This window comes from Canis lupus, chromosome 2 (genome assembly GCF_003254725.2).
Source record: "Canis lupus dingo isolate Sandy chromosome 2, ASM325472v2, whole genome shotgun sequence".
NCBI lineage: Eukaryota > Metazoa > Chordata > Mammalia > Carnivora > Canidae > Canis > Canis lupus.
Window position 1 is genome coordinate 60,906,331 of NC_064244.1, and position 20,397 is coordinate 60,926,727.

Genomic DNA, 20,397 nt, shown 5'->3' on the forward strand with positions numbered 1-20,397 from the left:
CATCTGACTATCCTATTTTCTTCACTCTCTGCAATTGTCTTACATATTTGTTTACTTCTGTCTCACCCACCAGGATTCATAAAGCTGTATAAAAGCAGTGGTTGATCTGTCTTCTGCATATTAGCTTATTGTGAAAATGGTGCTCAACTCCTAATGGGCTCTAGCTGGACTAGCACACAAATGCATATTTGTGGATCCCCAATATATCCTTTTGAAAAATCACAAACAAATATTAATATAAGCATTGTTTTATATTTTCCTTTTTAAGTTGAAGTGTTTTGGAGCTCTTTCTAGGTCAGTAGTACATAAAGATACACATGATTATTTTTACCTAATGCATTAGACAGAAATGGATGTATTAGTCCTCTATCATAAGAGATTGAATTAGTTTAGAAGTTTTTTCTAAAACAAAAACGTGGCAATGAGCATCACTGTACTACGTTATCACTGTACATGTATGATTATTGCTTAAGACAGGTTCCTAAAATTACATTTAACATTCTTGTAATTTTTTTATAGATTTTTATTTATTTATTCATGAGAGAGAGACAGAGAGAAAGAGAGAGAGAGAGAGGAGAGGAGCGGCAGAGACATAGGCAGAGGGAGAAGCAGGCTCCATACAGGTAGCTTGACGTGAGACTCAATCCCGGGTCTCCAGGATCACGCCCTGGGCTGAAGGCAGCACTAAACCACTGAGCCACCGGGCTGCCCTAACATTCTTGATAATTCATTTTTCCAGAGGAACTTTAGATATTGCCTGATTATATGAAAAAGTTGCTAACATTTTTATTTGGGTTGCATTTCTATGTTCATAAATTCTTAAAGTGTTTAAAATACGTAGTTTTCAATTTCCAACTGACAAATCTTCCAATTAAATTTCATAATTTACTTTACTGAAATCATATACATTTGCCAGTAGGTATACCCCTAAATGTTTTATATCTTTTTTTTCCTACTGTGAATAGAGGTTTTCTTCCATTATATTTTTCTACTTCTGTTAGTACTGATATCTAGGAAGGCTAACTGGCATATTTATCTTTTAGCCAGTTAATTCATTAAACTAATTTATTAATTTTAATAATGGCTTCAAGATTCCACTGCTTTTTTAGACATATACACATGCCACATACAATGATGTTTTATAAATATCTTTTCAAACTAGTTGTTTCATACAGAATTACTTATATTTCTGAAATATATTAAATAGTAATGATTATATATGGCAGTGATGTTATTTCTTACTGTAAATTTTTACATTTTAAAAGGCTGTTAAAATAGGTCCCATGCATCAATGCTTAATATAAAATTCCTTTTATCATTTAGCTATTATCTTGATAATGGATGTTGTACAAACATTGATTCCTAATAAAAATAATCACAGAGGTTTTTTTTAAGTAAATAGTTATTATTGGTTCTACAAACTCTATTTTAGCTTCTGCACCCTTTCTTAACTCTAAGGGAAGTTATAAAAGAAAGTTTAAAATTCCCACTTTCAAAAGGAGAAAAAATGAGTGGGAAATATCAGAAAGGGAGACAGAACATGAGAGACTCCTAACTCTGGGAAATGAACAAGGAGTGGTGGAAAGGGAGGTGGGCGGAGGTGGGGGTGACTGTGTGACAGGCACTGAGGGGGGCACTTGGCGGGATGAGCACTGGGTGTTTGTTATGCTATATGATGGCAAATTGAACTCCAATAATAAAAAAAAAAACAACAAATTCCCACTTTCTTGGGATGCCTGGGTGGCTCAGTGGTTGAGCACCTCCCTTTGGCCCAGGCATGATCCTGGGGTCCTGGGATCAAGTCCCACATTGGGCTCCCTGCATGGAGCCTGCTTCTCCTTCTGCCTGTGTCTCTGCCTCTGTGTCTCTCATGAATAAATAAATAAAACCTAAAAAAAAATTAAAAAAGGAAATTTTATGATATAAATAAATAAATAAATAAATAAAATTGTCACTTTCTTGACAGTCTTTCTTCTTTTATATCTGACTAGATCATCATTAAAGGGAAAAGACTCCAAGAAAACAAAGTTAAAGAGCAAAATAAAAGTAACTAAGGATTTGAAGACATTTTAAAAATTGAAAAACATATTGTAATCTTAAGAATATAAATATCCAAATTTAAACTTTTGCTGTATTACCACCTACCATGGCAGATATCCGAGGTATTAAATTGAAGTAGCGTCTGACTCAATAGGTGATCATTCTAACACCCCACATCAATTTATTTATGCAGATGAATTTATTTCAGTAAATATGCAGTTGAATACCTTAAAATATGATAATAATATTACCAAAGTATCCCAACAGGTAATTTTTTTAAAGGGAAAGAAATACTTACTCTGCCATTGATGGCATCTATATCTATTTCTGCCTTTTTAGCCCATTTTTGCCAGAAGTTGGGATCATCTAAGGAAATATCTGTCCGATTTCCAGATGCCACAAAACTCGCCTGAAATACATAATATGGCAGTTTTTCAAAATGGTTTTGAAGCTTAGCGGAAAACCTATCATGGTATATTTACAACATTATCTTGTCATATTTACTGGGGATGGAATTTTAATTCAGCATACATACATACATTCAAAGGACGTTCTAAATGTGACAGCCTGAAACACAGCACAGCATCTGCTCAAGGCAAAAGGCTCATTGCCAACACAGGCTGGAGTTTTAGGAAAAGATTAAAGAAGCCATTACTGTTGTTTAACTCAAGCTTTTGGTAAGTAAGGATCAACTCTTTGGTCAAGAACTGCACAGGACAGTGACATACTTTATAGAAACACTACATGCATATTAAGAAATTAGGTTAGGTCAGAACAAGAATTTTAAGCCTGCTTGCCCTATATAGTTAATTTTCTGGTATATTGCTACTTTATTTCTATCACATTTTTAGATAGATATGTCTCTTAAAAAATGCAGTACAGGATATGAGAAAAAAATCACTTTACATTAAAAATGCTTTTCCTTACAACAAAAATACTACATAGTCAATGTAAAAATTTAAGAGATTATAGAGGAAAAAAAGAAAATATAACAGATTTACTTTCTTAAATATTGTAGAAATTACACAATCTTTTAGTTGGAACTTTAGATATTATAGCTCAACACTGGAACTTACAAACTAATAACCATTATTTGCAACCTAAGTTCCTGAAAACAGAAATGCTACTTCAAAGAAAGTCATCAAAGTGCTTTATAAAAATGAAATAAGCAGTGAGGATACATGGTACTTTAAAAAAAGGAAAGAGCCTGAAAAATGCATGGGAACACTTACAAGAATTCAAGGGGAGAATATAGTCACATAATTTTCAAAGGAGAATATAATTGGAAAATGGCTTTAAGATAATGCCTAATTATCTGGGATATAATCAAATGATAAAAATCTTCGTCAAAAAACCCATCTTGATGGAATTTTAAAATGCAGAAAATTACACATTAAAGGAGTAATAAAACAGCTATAAGCAAACAAACCATTTATGACATTCAAGAAGTTTGGAAGCCTGAAAGTTTGAACACTGGAAAATTGATGATATGAAGGAATTATTGGTAATTTTATTTTCATTTTTTAATTTTTAAAAGATTTATCTATTTTAGAGAGAGAGCTTGCGTGTGTGTGACTATGGGGAAGGGTAAATGGAGAGGGAGAGAGAGAATCTCAAGCAGACTGGATCCACACCAATACAGGGCTGGATCTCATGACTTTGAGAATATGATGTAAGCTGAAATCAAGAGTGGGACAACTTAACTGACTGCATCACCCAGGCACCCTGATAATTTTATTTTTAAATGTAATAATAAGTATTGTGGTTGTCTTAAAGGAAGTTTCATATGTACAATATCTATATGTCTGTATGTATAATACCTAGGATTTCCTTTAAAATAATAGGAAAGATGGAGCAGGTAATGATGAAGCAAGGTTGGCATGAGTTGATAATTGTTGAAGTTGGGTGACAAATGCACAGGTTTCATTATACCACAGTCTAACATTTGTAGTTTGAATCTTGGTATTGTGTCTAACAAATGAGGAGAAACAAAATTAAAATCCTAAATGCCTCTTGCTGAACATTAAGACTCTGTTCATGACACTGCTTACCAAGTAATAAGTACATTCATTCCACCAAACATTCTTTTGAGGCTGGATTAAGATGCTTGTGTATAACAAGTGTTGAAATATTATAAATGTTTAAAATGTGCATTTTACAGGCATTTTTATGAAACAAGTGATGAAAACACATGTTTTAATGAAATGAATTTAAATTTTTTTTGCTTGTTCTAAACTATAATTATGAAACTACTGAAAATAGGAATTTTTTTAAATAGTAATTTTTAACTTGTTGAAAGGATTAATGTGATAGGTTGAATAAAAGTTCCCAAAGATATTTAAGTCCCATTTCCTGGATCCTTGTGAATGTTAATGGCAAAAAGGACTTGGCAGACATGACAAAGTTAATAATTTTTGAAGTGGGGAGATAAGCTTATATTATACAGGTGGGCCCTAAATATAATCACAACTGTCCTTCTAAGAGGAAATAAGAGGAAAAGGCTATGTGACAACAGAAGCAGAGATTGGAATATGGTCGCAAGCCATGAAATGAAGGCACTTGAAAACTGGGAGAAGTAATAAACAGATTCTCCCCTGGACCCTGCAGAAGAAACCAGCCTTACATACACCTTGACTTTTAGCACTGTAAGACTCATTTTAGACTTCTGACATCCAGAACAATAAGATAATAAATTTGTATTCTGGTGATTTGTTACAGTGGCAACAGGAAATAATACAGTGAGACACCTCTTAATGATAAAGCAATGATTATAAAAACTCATATCCAACTTAAAGAGCATAGGCTAACTAGCTTGATAAAATGAAAAGTAGTATCCATTATCATCTGTATAAAAGTATCTGATAACAATCAAAGTGTTATGAATGAGTAAAGGAACAGACATTTAACTTTGCTCAAGTAATTCCTAAACCATGAGGAGACTTTGGTTAATTCAGAAAAGAAATTCTCATAACTGAAGACATATGACATCCAAAGTTTCAAATCTTCATTAATATAAACTTGAACATTGGAAAATTCACTGAAGTTCATAGGGTTTTATTTTGTACTACAGTTTCATTGATACACGCTTCTTGAGATTTAACACATCTGGCAAATGAACATCTGCTTTACATGGACATTTAATATGAAAATCCGTTAAAGGGAAACAATTAGATCTTTGAAACATAGTAGCTTACAGTTGCTAATCTTAAAAAAATTCTATGTTGCAGTGGATAATTGCTTTTATTCTGCTACCGGATAATTGCTGATAATTATAATTTACCTTAAAGAAATTATACTTTACTATTAAATAGCTTTTGTTATATTCATTTTAAGAAAATGATACATTTATTTTTCAAATAAAATAAAAACATATTTCTAAATAATTCTACATGCTATTGTTAAAACACATATAACCTATTTTCAAAATTACTTCTAAAATTCTCAAGGGTGATAACAAATGAATGTCTATAGAAATAAAATGCCTACTGTAGAAGAAATCATCAGGTTTGGGTTTACTGATTACTTTCAAAGGTTAAATCTTAATATCCTAATTACTCTAAAAATATTTTTCTCTCAATGTTTCCCCTCAATCATTAAAATCCCTTTATTGTTTACAAGGGAAGACTTTTTAAATGCAGAAATCCATCTTCTTACATCAAAAAAAGGCAGAAAGATAGTGGGTGCCACAGAAGGGCCCTTACAAATAAGCAATCCACCAAAGCTTAATACAGACTGCTTTGTTTTCGTGAATTAAGCAATTCAAAGCCTTGTTCTCTACAAGAAAATAAAGAAATTGGATGAGAAAATTTTCTATTTCTCGGATTCACCTGATTGCCCTTATGAAAATATTTCAAAACAAGATTTAGGTGATAAGAACCACTTATAAATGAAGCTACTATTAATGAGTTTTATTTGATGGACACGTACTAAGTCTAAATAAATAATCTTATTATGCACTCTGCTCCATAAATAGCTTTTTATTAAAAAAAAAACTATTTGATAATGCAAAGAAACAGACTGGAATTAATTCATTTATCCAAACTACTTAAAACAATTAAGCATAGAGGAAGTCTTTGGAAATTCCAGGAAAAAGTATAAAATACTATCAACTTTGCACCTTCAGTGCTACCATACAGTGGTGCCATATTTTAATATGCTAAATGTCCACTATATAGGGGCATTTGCATACCACTGTGGAAATGAACACTTTCCAAGATGACTATAGGCAAACTCTCTGGACTTCCTCATCTACTGAAGTACCTCTTTAGTCAGCCCTCTTTTCAAATACAAGTTACTCGATGGTCTGAGGGTTTCAAATAGAAATTTTAATGCTTAAGTATTTCATATTCCTATAGCACAGCTGGCTCTGATAAGAGTATACTTGAATAAAATAATACTCATATAACAGTTTATTATAAAGTAGAAAAAAAGCCACACAAGATTATGACACTTTCCTCTTTAAAGACAAGAAAGACTCTTAAAGATTAATTGTCCAAGGTCATTCAGTTGATTAGTCAGAATTCAAACTCTGGTAGTCTGGCTTTCTATAATGATTCTCATTAATACCATAAATGAGGAGGCCTTGGAAACACCTGCAGTCATTAAACGCTTTATACATGTCTACATTAATTAAAAAAAAAAACAAAACTTTAAAGAGAGTATCTCTAGGCATAGCATAACCAACAAAAGTGATTTCTATAATCTCTGTACACAGTGTATTGACAACTTGGGTAGAGCCAAGGAATCCCAAGTAAACAAGATATCTTAGGAAAGAAGTTAGAGCCAGTGTGTATCTACCCAATTGCGACCAGCTGTAGTTCTCAGCCTTATACTTCTGCAGTATTCCTTTTGTTTCCAAAATACTACTTTCTTCTGATTTATTCTCTGGGAACTCTCAAATCTCTGTCTGTATCCTAGGCAACTCTTTTGGACATCCCTGGTTGGATGCCCTGTAAGCACCACAAATACACAGCCCCAGTATTTTGTTTTCTCCACAAACTTCCTTCTCTTGCATTCTCTACTTTACTTAATGATTCCATGACCCTCCTCCCTACTTGAGCCAGAAATCTTCAAGTCCTTTCTGACTCCCCTTCCATACACTTTTAACTAGTCATCATCTCCTGTTGATTTAAGTGGTGCTCCACTACTGTAGTTCATCCATCATCATATCCTATATAAGCCTCTTATCCGGTATCCCTGCCTCCAGTTTTTCTCCTTTCAAACTCATTCTCTACACTGCTGCTAGAGTTAGATTTCTAAACTGCATTCATTATGTCCATTTTCTGCTTGAAGGGATTTAAAAGCTTTTTAACTGCCTCAGGATCAAGTTCAAATTCCTCCAAATGGAATTTTTTTGAGCCCTTCACAATTTAGGTCTGACCTCCCTAATCCCTTTTCATCTCCATTTAGTTCATCCTGTGCATCTATACATGCCTATGCCGTATTCCTTAAAATCTTCCTTGTAGTTTAGCAACACACGATTCATTTCTGTGACTAACACAATGAAATCCACACTGCCTTCAAGACTCAGCTCAGATGTGATTTTCTCCACAAAGGCTTTCCTGATTCTCTGCCTCTTCTATTTCATGTAAAATTAATTATTTCTTTCTTTGCTTTTTTCAGCAACTAGAATCCTTTCATTTTAGTATTCCTAACATCTAGCAAAGTACCTGACACTGATTTCATTAGTTTGCTGAATGAATGCAAAACAAAAATTTTCATTGGAAGACTGATTGATACTGCTTTGGGTGCAGTGTCTATGCTACCTGCTCTAACACAGAGTTCTCCATAAAGATAAAAAAAAGGCCTCTGGGGTGAGTATGGAGGGGGGAAATACAGAAAGGAAGTGAAGAGGAGAAGAGAAAACCTGTATGAATCAGTGCAAATGACACAGAATATTGCAATAATAAACTCTTCAGATGAATACAAGATATAGGTTTATCATATCTCTGTAAAAAAAGGAGGGGGGCATAAATGTAAAGGCAGTTATTAAACTTTTGAAATGTTTCCCCAAAATAAGGTAGATAGGTATTAACACTTCCTTTCAAGACACAAATTTCATTTTACCCTCCCCAAATTAGATTTAAGTATTTAAGATGCAATTAGAAATCTTTTCTTTAAATTACTTCAAATTATTGTCAGTTAATGTAAGATGATTTAACCTCCTACACTATTATTCACACCTTGCTCTGACTTTGGCATATATGTTCTTTAATTACTAAATCTGATTCTAGATGTTCTACTCAGATTAATGCATAGAACTATTTCTGGTTATTATACTTCATTTCTAGGATCAGAAGGGTACATATGAAATTTGATATGAGAGGCCAGAAAAAAAATGAAGGAAAATAATATACTACCTCTTTAAAGATAGTTCACTTTAAATGTTAAGTAGATACTCTGCAAATAATTAATAGAGTTAAAGAGGTTTTTTTTTTTTTTTTTTTTTTTTTTAGTTGTAAACATTACTGGTGTATTTATCAAATATCACACTCACTGTTACCTTGGCAAATGTTGACCCGCGTCCTTCTGACTCAATTGTAATAGTTTTTGTCCGACGTAGTAAAATCTGATCAATATCCTCCTCACAGAATTTAGAGCCTTCATCTTCTTCCTCCATAATGGCACCATAAGCACCTCTTCGAAGCAGATCTTCTATTTCCTTTTTAGAAAGCTGTTGAATCTAAAGAGAAAATAATTTGGTAACAGTTATTTTGAAGTTCCTAAAATGAAACAGTATCCCTAAGAAATTTCAAAGTACAGAGTCATGTTTAAACTGCATTTGGGGTTCAAGATATACAGAAAACAGAATCCTCTAAAAGAACACACTGAAGTTGTTGACTTCCTTCTTACTATCTTTAAAATAAGATTTGCCATGTGCCTCTAATAAAGGCTTAAGTTACAACAAAGGTTATGGGGCAGGTAACCTCTCAAGGTTTTTTTCAGTATTAGGGTTCTATATTTGTTACAAGCATAAAATATAAGGCAACAATATTGAGGGGGGAAAAAAAAGCCAAAAAATATCATTTAAAACAAAACAAAGCCAAAGGTAGTAGTTTGACACACACAAAATATTTGAAAAATTGTTTATAGAAATAATGCGGAAGAATTCACAAATTGCTTTGCTGTGCCATTAATACTAACCCTTAAAGCAGAGCCAAGAATTTCTGCCTTGAAAACATTCTTAGAATTCACAAGCAAAAAAACCCAAACAAACAAACAAAAAACCCCAAAAAACAGAAAAAGAATTCACAAGCACTGGAGCAATATAAACAGAACAGGATTCACAAGCATTAACTAACTAAATATAAGTCTATTCTGAATGCCTCTTTACATAAAAGTATCTATTTAGTGGTATGGATCAAAATTAAATGATACATTACCTGAAGTTAAAATTAAATGCAAGTAAGAACACAAAAATTTCAAATGAAAGGAAAATATACATACACCACCAACATTACTTTCTCTTCCGCTCATGCTCTGTAACACAGCCTTATCTAGACCCAGCTTCAGACTGGCTCGGTCAAACATCTCTCTCTCATATGAGTTACGAGTTACTAGTCGGTAGACTTTAACTGCTTTATTCTGACCGATTCTGTGGCAACGAGCTTGGGCCTATAAAAAATGAAGTTACAGATTCAATTTATTTTACAAAGTAGCACAAAAGGGATTACACAAAAGGCATTTAACAAAAGAGTATTGCGATGGAATATAGAAGTATGGAAGAATTTTTAGAAACTCTTGCTACTGAATTAACTCTAACCTTTTTCCAGAAATGGAGGTAGTGCTTATTAAAATGAGAAATGATTCCATAATCAGCAGTAAGTTAAAATTTAAGCTTATGTTATCAGAGAATATAAATCCATGGAGAATTATTGTTTTTTAAAGAGGGCATCATCAAGATTTTATTAATTTATTTTTTAAAAGATTTTATTTATTTATTCATGGGAGACACAAAGAGAGAGAGAGGCAGAGACACAGGCAGAGGGAGAAGCAGATTCCACACAGGGAGCCCAACGTGATACCAGATCTCAGGACCCTGGGACCACATCCTGAGCCAAAGGCAGGCGCTAAACTGCTCAGCCACCCAGGCGTCCCATCAAGATTTTAGACAGGAATATAAACTCTATGAACAGATTGTTTTTAGCTGGTGGCAACTCAACCTCTAAACTTAAAACCTAACCACGAATTTCTCAAGTTTTATTCTGCTATATTATCAGCAAACTTTTCAATACATTTTAGTTAAGCCGAGTAATTTGAAGGGGGATAAAAACTTAAAGGTATCTCTGGAGACATAATTGTACTTAAACATGGAAAGAACTAATTAATTAATATGCATACAAGTTGGAAGTAGAGACCTCAGAGATTACATAAGAGCTTCATTTTTTTTTTTTTTTTTGGAGAGGGGGAGAGAGAGAAAGTGGGGGATGGGGGCAGAAGGAGAGGGAGAATATTACATAGGTCCCACACCTAGCGAGAATCGATCCCACAATCCTGAGGTTGTGACTTGAGCTGAAATCAAGAGTCAGACACTTAATGAACTGAGCCACCAAGTGCCCCAAGAGCTTCAGATTTTATTTTGGGGTTCTACAAAACTTAAAATTTATGTGAAACATTTAGACTCTAAAGGTTCCACAGAATCAGTGGTCTTTCTCCCAAAGTATTAATTACCTTCCCATTATCTTCAGAAGACTACATCATAAATTATGGTTTTAAAATTTATAGGTGGCACTGATGCTATACTTTGCTGACATCTTTATTCTATATCACCTCTGTGCTCTTTACAACTCAGAATTGGGAGTGAACAACCTTGCTCCAGATCTAGGGAAAGTATAAGAGGCCAAATTTTTCATTAGTCTATGAGGACTAGATCTACATTAGCAGTAAGTAGGAAAAACCAAGTGAGAGGGAGAAGTTGGGGAATACCTTACAGTTTTTCTGGTTCCTCCTCGGGCTCTAAAATGTGATTTTATTTTAGATTAACTTTTAAAACATCACATATGCTGCAGACAGTGTGAGTATAAATATGCATCCAAAAGGCAAGTAATTATAATTTGGGTTTATCCTAGAGATTAGAAAACTATATCCTGTGGACCATATCTGACCTACCAACTAAGAATGGCTTTTACTCTTTTAAGGGACCATGAAAACAAACAACAAAGCTTGTGTGGCAGAGACCTTGTGTGATTCACAAAAGCCTAAAATATTTACTAACTGGCCTTCTACAGAAGGAGTTTGTCCCTGGTTTAATCTATTAATTTTGGATCTTTAAGATTTTGAAATAGCTTACATATAGTATACATTTATGTACAAATGAGAGGTTAATTTTTATTGTCAGGTATATTCTCAGTAACAATTTTCTATATTTGGTATTATAACTACTTATAGTAATAACATTAATTGCAATAGACTATCATGAACAATAAAAGAATTTCTTTTAATCTTTATGTTCTTATATCTTTCCCAAATGTTTATCTTCTACAAACTTTGATGCTATTTGATCACTCTACAAATATTAATATTCCTGTTTCTAGAGGTCCAAGTGCTGTCTTAACTTAGATGTATATATAAATTTTTTACAGTATTTCATAAAAAGGCATAGTCTATTAGTTCTTAATTCCATGCATACTATATGATTGAAAAGATGAAATTAGGAGAAATATTTATTTTTTAGAAAGATTCTAAAATTTTTATTATAAAGAAGTCATTCTTTTTTTTAAAAAAAATTATTTATTTGAGAGAGAGAAAGAGAGTGTACCTGGGGGAGGAAGGGCAGAGGCAGAGAGAAACTCAAGTAGGTGCCATGTTGAGTGTGGAGCCCAACTCGGGGCTCAATTTCACCACTCTGAGATCAGGGCCTGAGCTGAAACTGAGTCAGATACTCAACTGACTGAGCCACCGTGGTGCCCCACACAAAGAAGTCATTCTTAAAAGTTAGGTTCTCTCAAATTTACATAATATACTTCAAACAGATACTGTACTCAAGTAGATAAACCTATTCAGAAGATATATAATTTAAATATATTTTATTGTCATTAAATTAAGATAATTTAAACTATTTTATTAGGCACAGATATTTCTTAGGGAAACATATATGTTAGTTTATTCAGATAAGAATAAAAGAGGTGGAATATAAAAAATAATTCTAGGAGTGAAAAAGGAAATTTAATTCTTTTAGCCAAGGAATGTATTTACCTGCAGGTCATTCTGAGGATTCCAATCAGAATCAAAAATTATACATGTATCTGCAGCAGTTAGGTTGATGCCCAACCCACCAGCTCGGGTACATAGAAGGAAAACAAATCGATCTGAATCAGGTTTACTAAATCGGTCTATAGCAGCCTGTCGAAGATTCCCTCTGACTCTTCCATCGATTCGCTCATATAAATATCTATCAAATGAAATGTCATAAATTTAGTTAGATGAATATAATGAAAATAAAGACACATTCTATCAAATGTAAAGTCAGTTTCCTTGCAACATTATGTTTATTATAAAATTAAGAAGCAGTATCATCCCAACTAGTTTGTGTGGTTTTACAATTCTTCATGGTGGTGGTGGTTAGGGAGGAAATACAAAGTAGTACAAAGATACAGAATTCTTGATGTATAGATACAGTATCATCATAATGACTATTGTTCAGTAGTTGGAATTAAAAAAAACACAAAAACTGCCTTGCTGATCTCATTATAATGGTATATAATGACTTTTTTGTTGTTGTTTTTTGTTTTGTTTTGTTTTTTTAAATTTCTTTTTGTAAATTTTTATTTATTTATGATAGTCACACACACAGAGAGGGAGAGAGAGAGGCAGAGACATAGGCAGAGGGAGAAGCAGGCTCCAAGCACCGGGAGCCCGACGTGGGATTCGATCCCGGGTCTCCAGGATCGCGCCCTGGGCCAAAGGCAGGCGCTAAACCACTGCGCCACCCAGGGATCCCCTTTTTTTTTTTTTTTTAAAGCAAAGACTTTTATAAAACTTCAAGAGATTAACAATGTCCCTGTCTCAATCATGTTTTTCTTTTAAGATACTTGAGTTTAAATTATGTATCTATCAAGGGAAAACTAGAATGCTAATCCTTTTTTTTTTTCAACTTTTTAAACAAGTCTGTTTATTGAAAGGATCTGAAAATAGCAATAAGGCTTTTAACCTCATTTAATAAATTTGCAAGATATTAACAATATTTGAAATTGAAACATTAATAATTACTTAAAAATCCAAAGTTTTCTAGAACATTCCAAAACATGCTTTAGAATCCTAATTCTTTAAAGTCATTACTCTTAAGTAATTAACTTTTAATTTCTTTCCTCATTTACATAAAATTCAGAAACTGATAGACATTAATAAAATTAAAATTTATAAAAATTTAGGAATTAGAAGAGGAATACACATGACATTTGCCATACCTCTCCTGGCTCAAGACACTCCTTTACACATATAATTTATTAGAAACTCTGCAGGAGCTCACTCTTGTCTGCAGTACCTGTGAAATGGGGTGTGACTTCTAATAACCTGACATTAAAGAAATCTGGGGTTTTCCATGAAATTCGTCTTTGTTTTATAAAGTTCTTTGTATCAGATCAAGGAAATGTAAGAATATTGCAGTTTTATCTTCTTTTTTACTTCTATGATATAAAGTTGAGAATAATATACATTTTGGAATTAGACTAAAGGAGTGGAATACTGACACTAAAAACAGAACTAGAAATAAAAAATAAAAATGAACTACACAATTTCTGAAAAATCTAAATTAGTATAGACCTTTAGTTATCTATTATAAGAGTCAAAATCCATTGAACTAAAATCTACAGCTACATCTTTAGATTCCCTTTTAGAGTAGTATGTTGGCATCTGACTGGACAACTAATGTTCTGAGAAAATAACCTATGATAAATATCTTATTTATCTAAATACTGATCAGACAATATTGAAGATTTATTGTCATGCACCAAAACAAAATCAAACCCCACATTAAACAAATGAAAAGATTAAAAGCATGAATAAATATCAAATGGTATATGGTAAGAATCAAAGCGCGGCAAGCTCAGGTTCTAATTATGATAATGAAAGATCTGAAAAGGTAACCTTTTTTTTTTTTTTTTTTTTTGAAGGTGGCTATAAGTCCACTTAAACTGTCATTATTGCAAGATTTACAGATCAAGTAAAATGGATACTAATAAATCAATTCCTAGGTCAATAAATACTTGCCAATTTACAAGCTTTTCTTAGTCTCCTTAGCTCTGTCTACTATTTGCAACATATGTAGGTTAGAAGAACACCTGACACATAATCCTAAGCTATTTTTACTCAGATTTAAGTGGAGTCTTATCTAGATAAAGATGTAAGTCAACAAATGTTACAGTTCAGTGATGCAAAATCCTTAATAGCATAAAGTTAGTGTAATTCACAGTATAATTCAGTAGATGAATCATAAGCCTTACCTTTTATGAATGAGATAGTCCTCCAGGATGTCAAGGCAGCGTACCATCTGAGAGAATATGAGCACTTTATGACCTCCGGCTTTCATTTTGGGAAGCAATTTATCTATAAGGACCAATTTGCCAGCAGACTGGATCATTGCTTGAAGATGAAAATCAGAAGCAGCTGGATTATATGTATCTCTAAATTCTCCAAGTATTTTCTCTTCAGCACCTGTCAAAGAAACATAAGAAGATAGCATCAATGCACAGATGCAGGCAACCCCCAGCTGCTTTAAAAAAAAAAAAAAAATCAAAATTAGTGCTCCTCTGCGCTTCTGTAACACATTAAATTTTTCTGATGACAGGTATACTGTTTTTATTGGAATTATTTATGTTTGTGGCTAGACACCCATCAACATCAGACTATAATTCCACTGAGGATGTGGACAATGTCTTAAAGCATCTTTTTATCTCTCTAGACCTCTGGCATAATGCCTTATATAAATTTATGTTTGTTAAATGTTTAATGAATGCTATTAGGGAAAGAATTAATGAAAATGTGGTCCTAACCTACATGAGTAAACACATATTTTTAAACAAACATTTATTATTTAAAGACCAATACAACAGTGATCATAACTGAATGGTGATCATAATTAATCTGGATGTGTCTATGGGTATCCGGCCAGCCATCAAAACAAGGAAACAGAACAATTAAAAGGGAAGTCAAGTTATAGGTCTTGTGATACATACTTCCTCCAGAGAGTCTAACCAGCATTAAAGGCTCTCTGCCTTCCCTCCATTCATCTGATCATTAAAGAATAATGGGATGGCAAGAGAGTTACTTACAGGGCTAAGAAACCACATGTCCTGGATAAAGATGGGAGTATATTCCTAGGAATTGGTGAAAAGATACACAGAGGCAATGCTAGTCAAGAACCTAACAAGACCTTAAAAAGTAACATTATCACAGCACAAAAACAGAGTAATCCGAGACCTGGACTGGAAGAGCCCAGGAAAAAAAAAAAATCCAGAGCCCCAAAAGTAGGCTTTGTTGTCTTTGCACAGGAGGAGGATTCACCTGGAGGAGGAATTCCAGTCCACATTAGACTGAATGCAAGTCCTGCTTCTGGAACTTGGCATGTGATCATGGAGCACCCTGATTCTGAAAACACTCATAACCCCCCGAGAATACCAGAGTGAAGAGATGGAACATCACTGCCTTTTCTTGTAACAGCCACTATAGCTGTAGTGTTTATTTGCTTTTGTTTTTTAAAGTTCATGAGTACTTGTTTAAAGAAGTTAAGTTTTTGTTTGCCATCCTTTTTAGCTACCTTTGATAAGATATGGATGATTACAGCACTTCCTGAGCTCCATCATAGTATTGACCAAGTTAGGGACATTAGTCTGCCCTGCTCCTTTGGACAAAAATGAAAAGTTCTTCTCCAAAATAGCCCGGTAGTATTTCTTCTGAATGTTAGTAAGTTCCACTTCAATGATGGTTTCTTCCTTTGGTGCCAGCTTCTTTTCCACATCTTCTTTCAATCGTCTCAACATCATCGGCTTCAAGATAGCCTGAAGTTTCTGCACCTGCACAAAAAATAATGAAAAGATATGTAACATGTATGCACATTCAGTTACAAATACACACACACAATCACAGAGATAAGAGGTTTGATGCACTTCTTTACAAAGACCAGTGAGGATACCTGTTCCTCTGTTTTCAGGTCCCCAAATTCTTGCATAAATGTTGATTCAGAAGGAAACCTTAAAGGTTCTAGGAAATGAAGAAGACTGAATAGTTCTTCAACTGTATTTTGGAGAGGTGTGCCAGTCAGAAGCACCTTGTGTTCCTACATAAAGCAAGAATAATTCATGTCAAACACCACAGTCTGAGAATTACATGAAAGCTGACATAGGTTATTAAATGTTTAGTGTTTCAAAAGTACTTTTCTAACTATAATTTTCAAGAGACATCTCAAAAAACATCTCTACTCATGAATCTTCATTAATTTACTTTCTCAAATTACTTTTTAAAAACTCTATCATTATTGTAATACTACACTTTGTATGTTATTTTTACCTACTCAAGCTTTTAAAAGAAAAGTTCTAAATAATTAGGAAGCCTATTTTGGATTTTTCTCAAAGAAACAGACCTTTCAAGAACAAAGAAGGTATTTGTTTCTTTTGTACTCCACCATTTTTGGTATGGTAATTTGTATATAAAATGGTTCTCATTCTTTATAATTTGGCTAATTATCACCTGACTTTTTTTTTTTTTACCCTTTAATCCACCTGTGTTTATTTTAAACACTTTCCACAGGACCCCAAGGGGTCTCCAGACTGGGAGGACTGCTCCTAGCCCCCCAAGAGGCTGTGAGCCAAGGCCTCTCTGAGGCAGGAGAGAGAGCAGTTAAAATCACCTGACTTTTCACGCAAGAACAATTCTCAAATCATTAAGGCAATATAACAATATGAAGAGCTAACTGGAATATGCTTCTACACTAGAACAGCATTACAAATTAAACATAGTAGTAATAGGAAATAAATATTTTTAATGACAGTACAAATTATCATTTAAAATTTAACAACATCTCTAAATTCCTAAGCTAAATATTTCTACATGTATCACTATATATGCATATATATGTGTATACTGGCAAAAGTTTAGTCTAGAAAGATGCATAACAATCTATAAATACTGGAGTGGGGAGTAGAACTGAGGTGGGTATTGATAGTAAAAAGGAATGCTTCAGTTTTATGGTATGTAGCTCTGCATATTGGAGTTACTTGTTCAAGTGTTTATATACTAATTATGTGATCTCAATTAAATGAAAATGTTAAAAGACTCTGATTTGAAATAAGCAAACACACTAGTAAGAAGATGACTTTTAAAAATCCATGAATTATAACCAACCTATGCTGAGCATGGGGAATTTTTTTCCTTAGTAATTAAAACAAAATAAAAAACAAAAAACCCTCAATTGCCACAGATAAGAATCTGATCTATACTCTAAAATTTAAAAAGTGAGGTTAGCATTAGTTCTGTCTCTATCTGACCTATCACTAAGTAACTAAGACACTGCATTAAGTCAAATAATAAGTTACTTACCAGATTCATGAGTTTCAGACCTTCTAGAAGTTTGCAATTTTTATTTTTTAACCTATGTGCTTCATCAATAATCACACATCGCCATTCAATTGCATTAAGCTCTCCGCAGCCACCCAGAATCATTTCAAAAGTGGTGATGATGGCTTGGAATCTGTAAGCTCCTCGAATGATACGTCCCTAGAAATTTATTATCAAATACAATAATTTGCTAGAATGTCTTCATCACAATTTTTAATTCCTATCAAATAGCATAAAAATATATCTAACGATATCTGCTACAAAACATTTTCCACTGAAATTTTTATATATGCATACCTGCCCTTTAAATAATGAGGAAGTTTAGCATTAAAATGATTAAATTGCAGTGTTTTCAAGAATAATGCAAAAAATTATGCCAACACAATTATTTAATTTATAATTATATTCAAATCAGTATTCATTGATAAAATATTTTATAGTTTTTAAGAGTTGTAGTAACAATTTTAGATCAAGAAAGAAATGGCCATTATAAAATCTGGACAGTGAAATTTCAGCTTTAATGCTTATTACTTATATCCATGAGTTGACACATACAACGGCAAATAAATAGTTAATATCAAAATTAGCCACCTGAGTCAATTATTCAGCAAATATTTATTGAGTGTCTGTGTGCCAGACCCTGTTCTAGATGCTGGAGATACAGCAGTAAACAAAACAGACAAAAATAATTATCCAAGTGGAACTTACAGCCCAATGATTCAAATGTAGGACATAGCCATTAAGAAAATATTTTTAAAAGTTACAAAGTGATAAGGGCTGTGGAATAAAATAAGAAAGGTATATGGGGTCGGAGGTGACCACTGCAATTTTATGGATTGCATAGGAGGCTATTACTGAGAAGTGACAGTAGAGCAAAGTTCTGAAGATGAGGGAGAAAGCCATGTGATACCTACAGCTCTACAGTAGAAAGCAATCTTGGAAGAAGCAGCAAGTGTGAAGGCCCTAAGGTGGGAGTATCTACGGCAGTCTTCACATAGTAAGAATGCCAGAGAAGCTGAAACTCATTGAGTGGAGGAGATGAAGCTGTCCTGGGACTGGAAAGTTTGCTAAGGATTTGGCTCTTTCTCTAAGCAAGAGGCTACTGGAGGGTTTTGAGACAAGAAGTGACATGTATTTTAAGAGTCCCTTTGGTGGCCATAGAAAAATAGTCTGAAAGAGGCCAAGGACAGATCATAGAGATGACCAATATGGGTCTGTCATAGTAATCCAAGCAAGAGATTAACATTGGAAGTCATGAGAAGTATTCAGTTCTGAATGTATTTTGAAGGTTGAGCCAACAGGATTTGCTAATGGATAGGCATAGAGTGGGATAAAAAGAAGACTCAAGTTTACGTGTAAAATCTTTTAGCTTGAACAATTAGAATGTGGTGTTGCTACTTACAACAAGAAAATTCAGGATTTTGGACACGTTATGTTTGAGAAAACTACTTAGATATCCAAGTGGAATAGATGAATAGGCATTTGGAGAGCTCTTTGGAATTCAGGAAAGAAGTTAGAGTTGGTGATAAGATCTGGGGAGTTTCTAGCAGTATAGATGGTACTTAAGTTGTGTGACTGAATGAAACCTCTGACAGAAAGAGTATGGATATAAAAGAGTCTGAAGATTGAGCCCTGGGTCACCTCCAAGTTTAGATAGAGAAGGTACAAAGGAAACAGTAAAGGGGGCTTCAGAAAGAATAGGACAGTACAAATCCTGGAATCTAAACTAAGAAAATGTTAAATGGGACTGAAAACTATAAACTATCAGGGATTAGGAGAAATTAAGGGTTAAGAAAGATTGTGTATTCTGATTTAGAGTTTAATTCCTACTTTTTTAAAAAAAGGATTTTATTTATTTACACATGAGAGACACAGAGAAGAGGGGCAGAGACACAGGCAGAGGGAGAAGCAGGCTCCCTGCAGGGAGCCTGATGTGAGACTTGATCCCAGGACTCTGGGATCATGACCTCAGTCAAAGACAGACGCTCAACCACTGAGCCACCCAGGTGCCCAATACCTACTAACTTAATTAGATTAATCCATAATAATTATATGCATGGCTACTAAGTTGAAAAACAGATCCAATAGATATTATTTAGAAAGGCGTAAAGTATAAGTCTAGGGCATTTATATAGCTCTAACAACCTCAGGCAGAAGGCATTCAGGTAAAGTGATATCACAATGTTTATGAACAAGGGCTTTTGATTCTAATTACCTGGGTTTATTAATCCCAGTTTTGTTGGGATTTTGGAGGAAACTGCATAACTTCTTTATACCTCAGTTTCCTCATTTGCAAATGGGGCTAATATTATTACCTACTTACAAGGCAGGCATTACAAAGATTCAGGGAAATACTAATTCTAAAATGTCTGGTGGACTGCCTGGCACATGGCAAATACTAATAAATGATTGTGACTGTTTGTGTTATTATCTGTTACTTTTTTCAGGGTGATTCAGAAAATCTTAGCATATTTTACTACTATTATGATGTCGGGCTATTTAATAACTTGAAAAAGCAGAAGTCAAATATTCAATTCATTTATATTAAAATACACCCAAAATAATTAACTCAAAAAGTTAAATGTGTATCTAAGCACAGATCTATGTAGAGATTTATCTTTTTAAATTTTAAGCCTGTCAGATAATATCCTTCTAGAATGTATAACATTTACCACAATATATAATATTTAATATATACTATTCAGTTCATAACACATCAAGAATCTTTTAGCTTCTTGGCTATCATGTTTATACCAAACTCATATGGGACATATATTAAAACTTTTAAACATCTCTTAAACTCCTAAT

The 20,397-nt window shown here is 33.5% G+C and overlaps 1 protein-coding gene across 9 annotated transcripts in view; it reads right to left on the reverse strand.

Annotated features, from left to right (window-relative positions):
• CHD9 (chromodomain helicase DNA binding protein 9) overlaps nt 1–20,397 on the reverse strand; it is a 220,928-nt gene that overhangs the window by 50,617 nt on the left and 149,914 nt on the right. For all 9 annotated transcript variants that reach the window (XM_025447580.3, XM_025447584.3, XM_025447582.3 and 6 more), the window contains 8 exons: nt 17,572–17,748; nt 16,169–16,312; nt 15,794–16,049; nt 14,481–14,691; nt 12,235–12,430; nt 9,487–9,654; nt 8,543–8,722; nt 2,339–2,449 (listed from right to left, as the gene is read on the reverse strand). In XM_025447580.3, the coding sequence (XP_025303365.1) occupies nt 2,339–2,449; nt 8,543–8,722; nt 9,487–9,654; nt 12,235–12,430; nt 14,481–14,691; nt 15,794–16,049; nt 16,169–16,312; nt 17,572–17,748 (1,443 nt within the window). The remainder of the gene's footprint in view (nt 1–2,338; nt 2,450–8,542; nt 8,723–9,486; nt 9,655–12,234; nt 12,431–14,480; nt 14,692–15,793; nt 16,050–16,168; nt 16,313–17,571; nt 17,749–20,397) is intronic.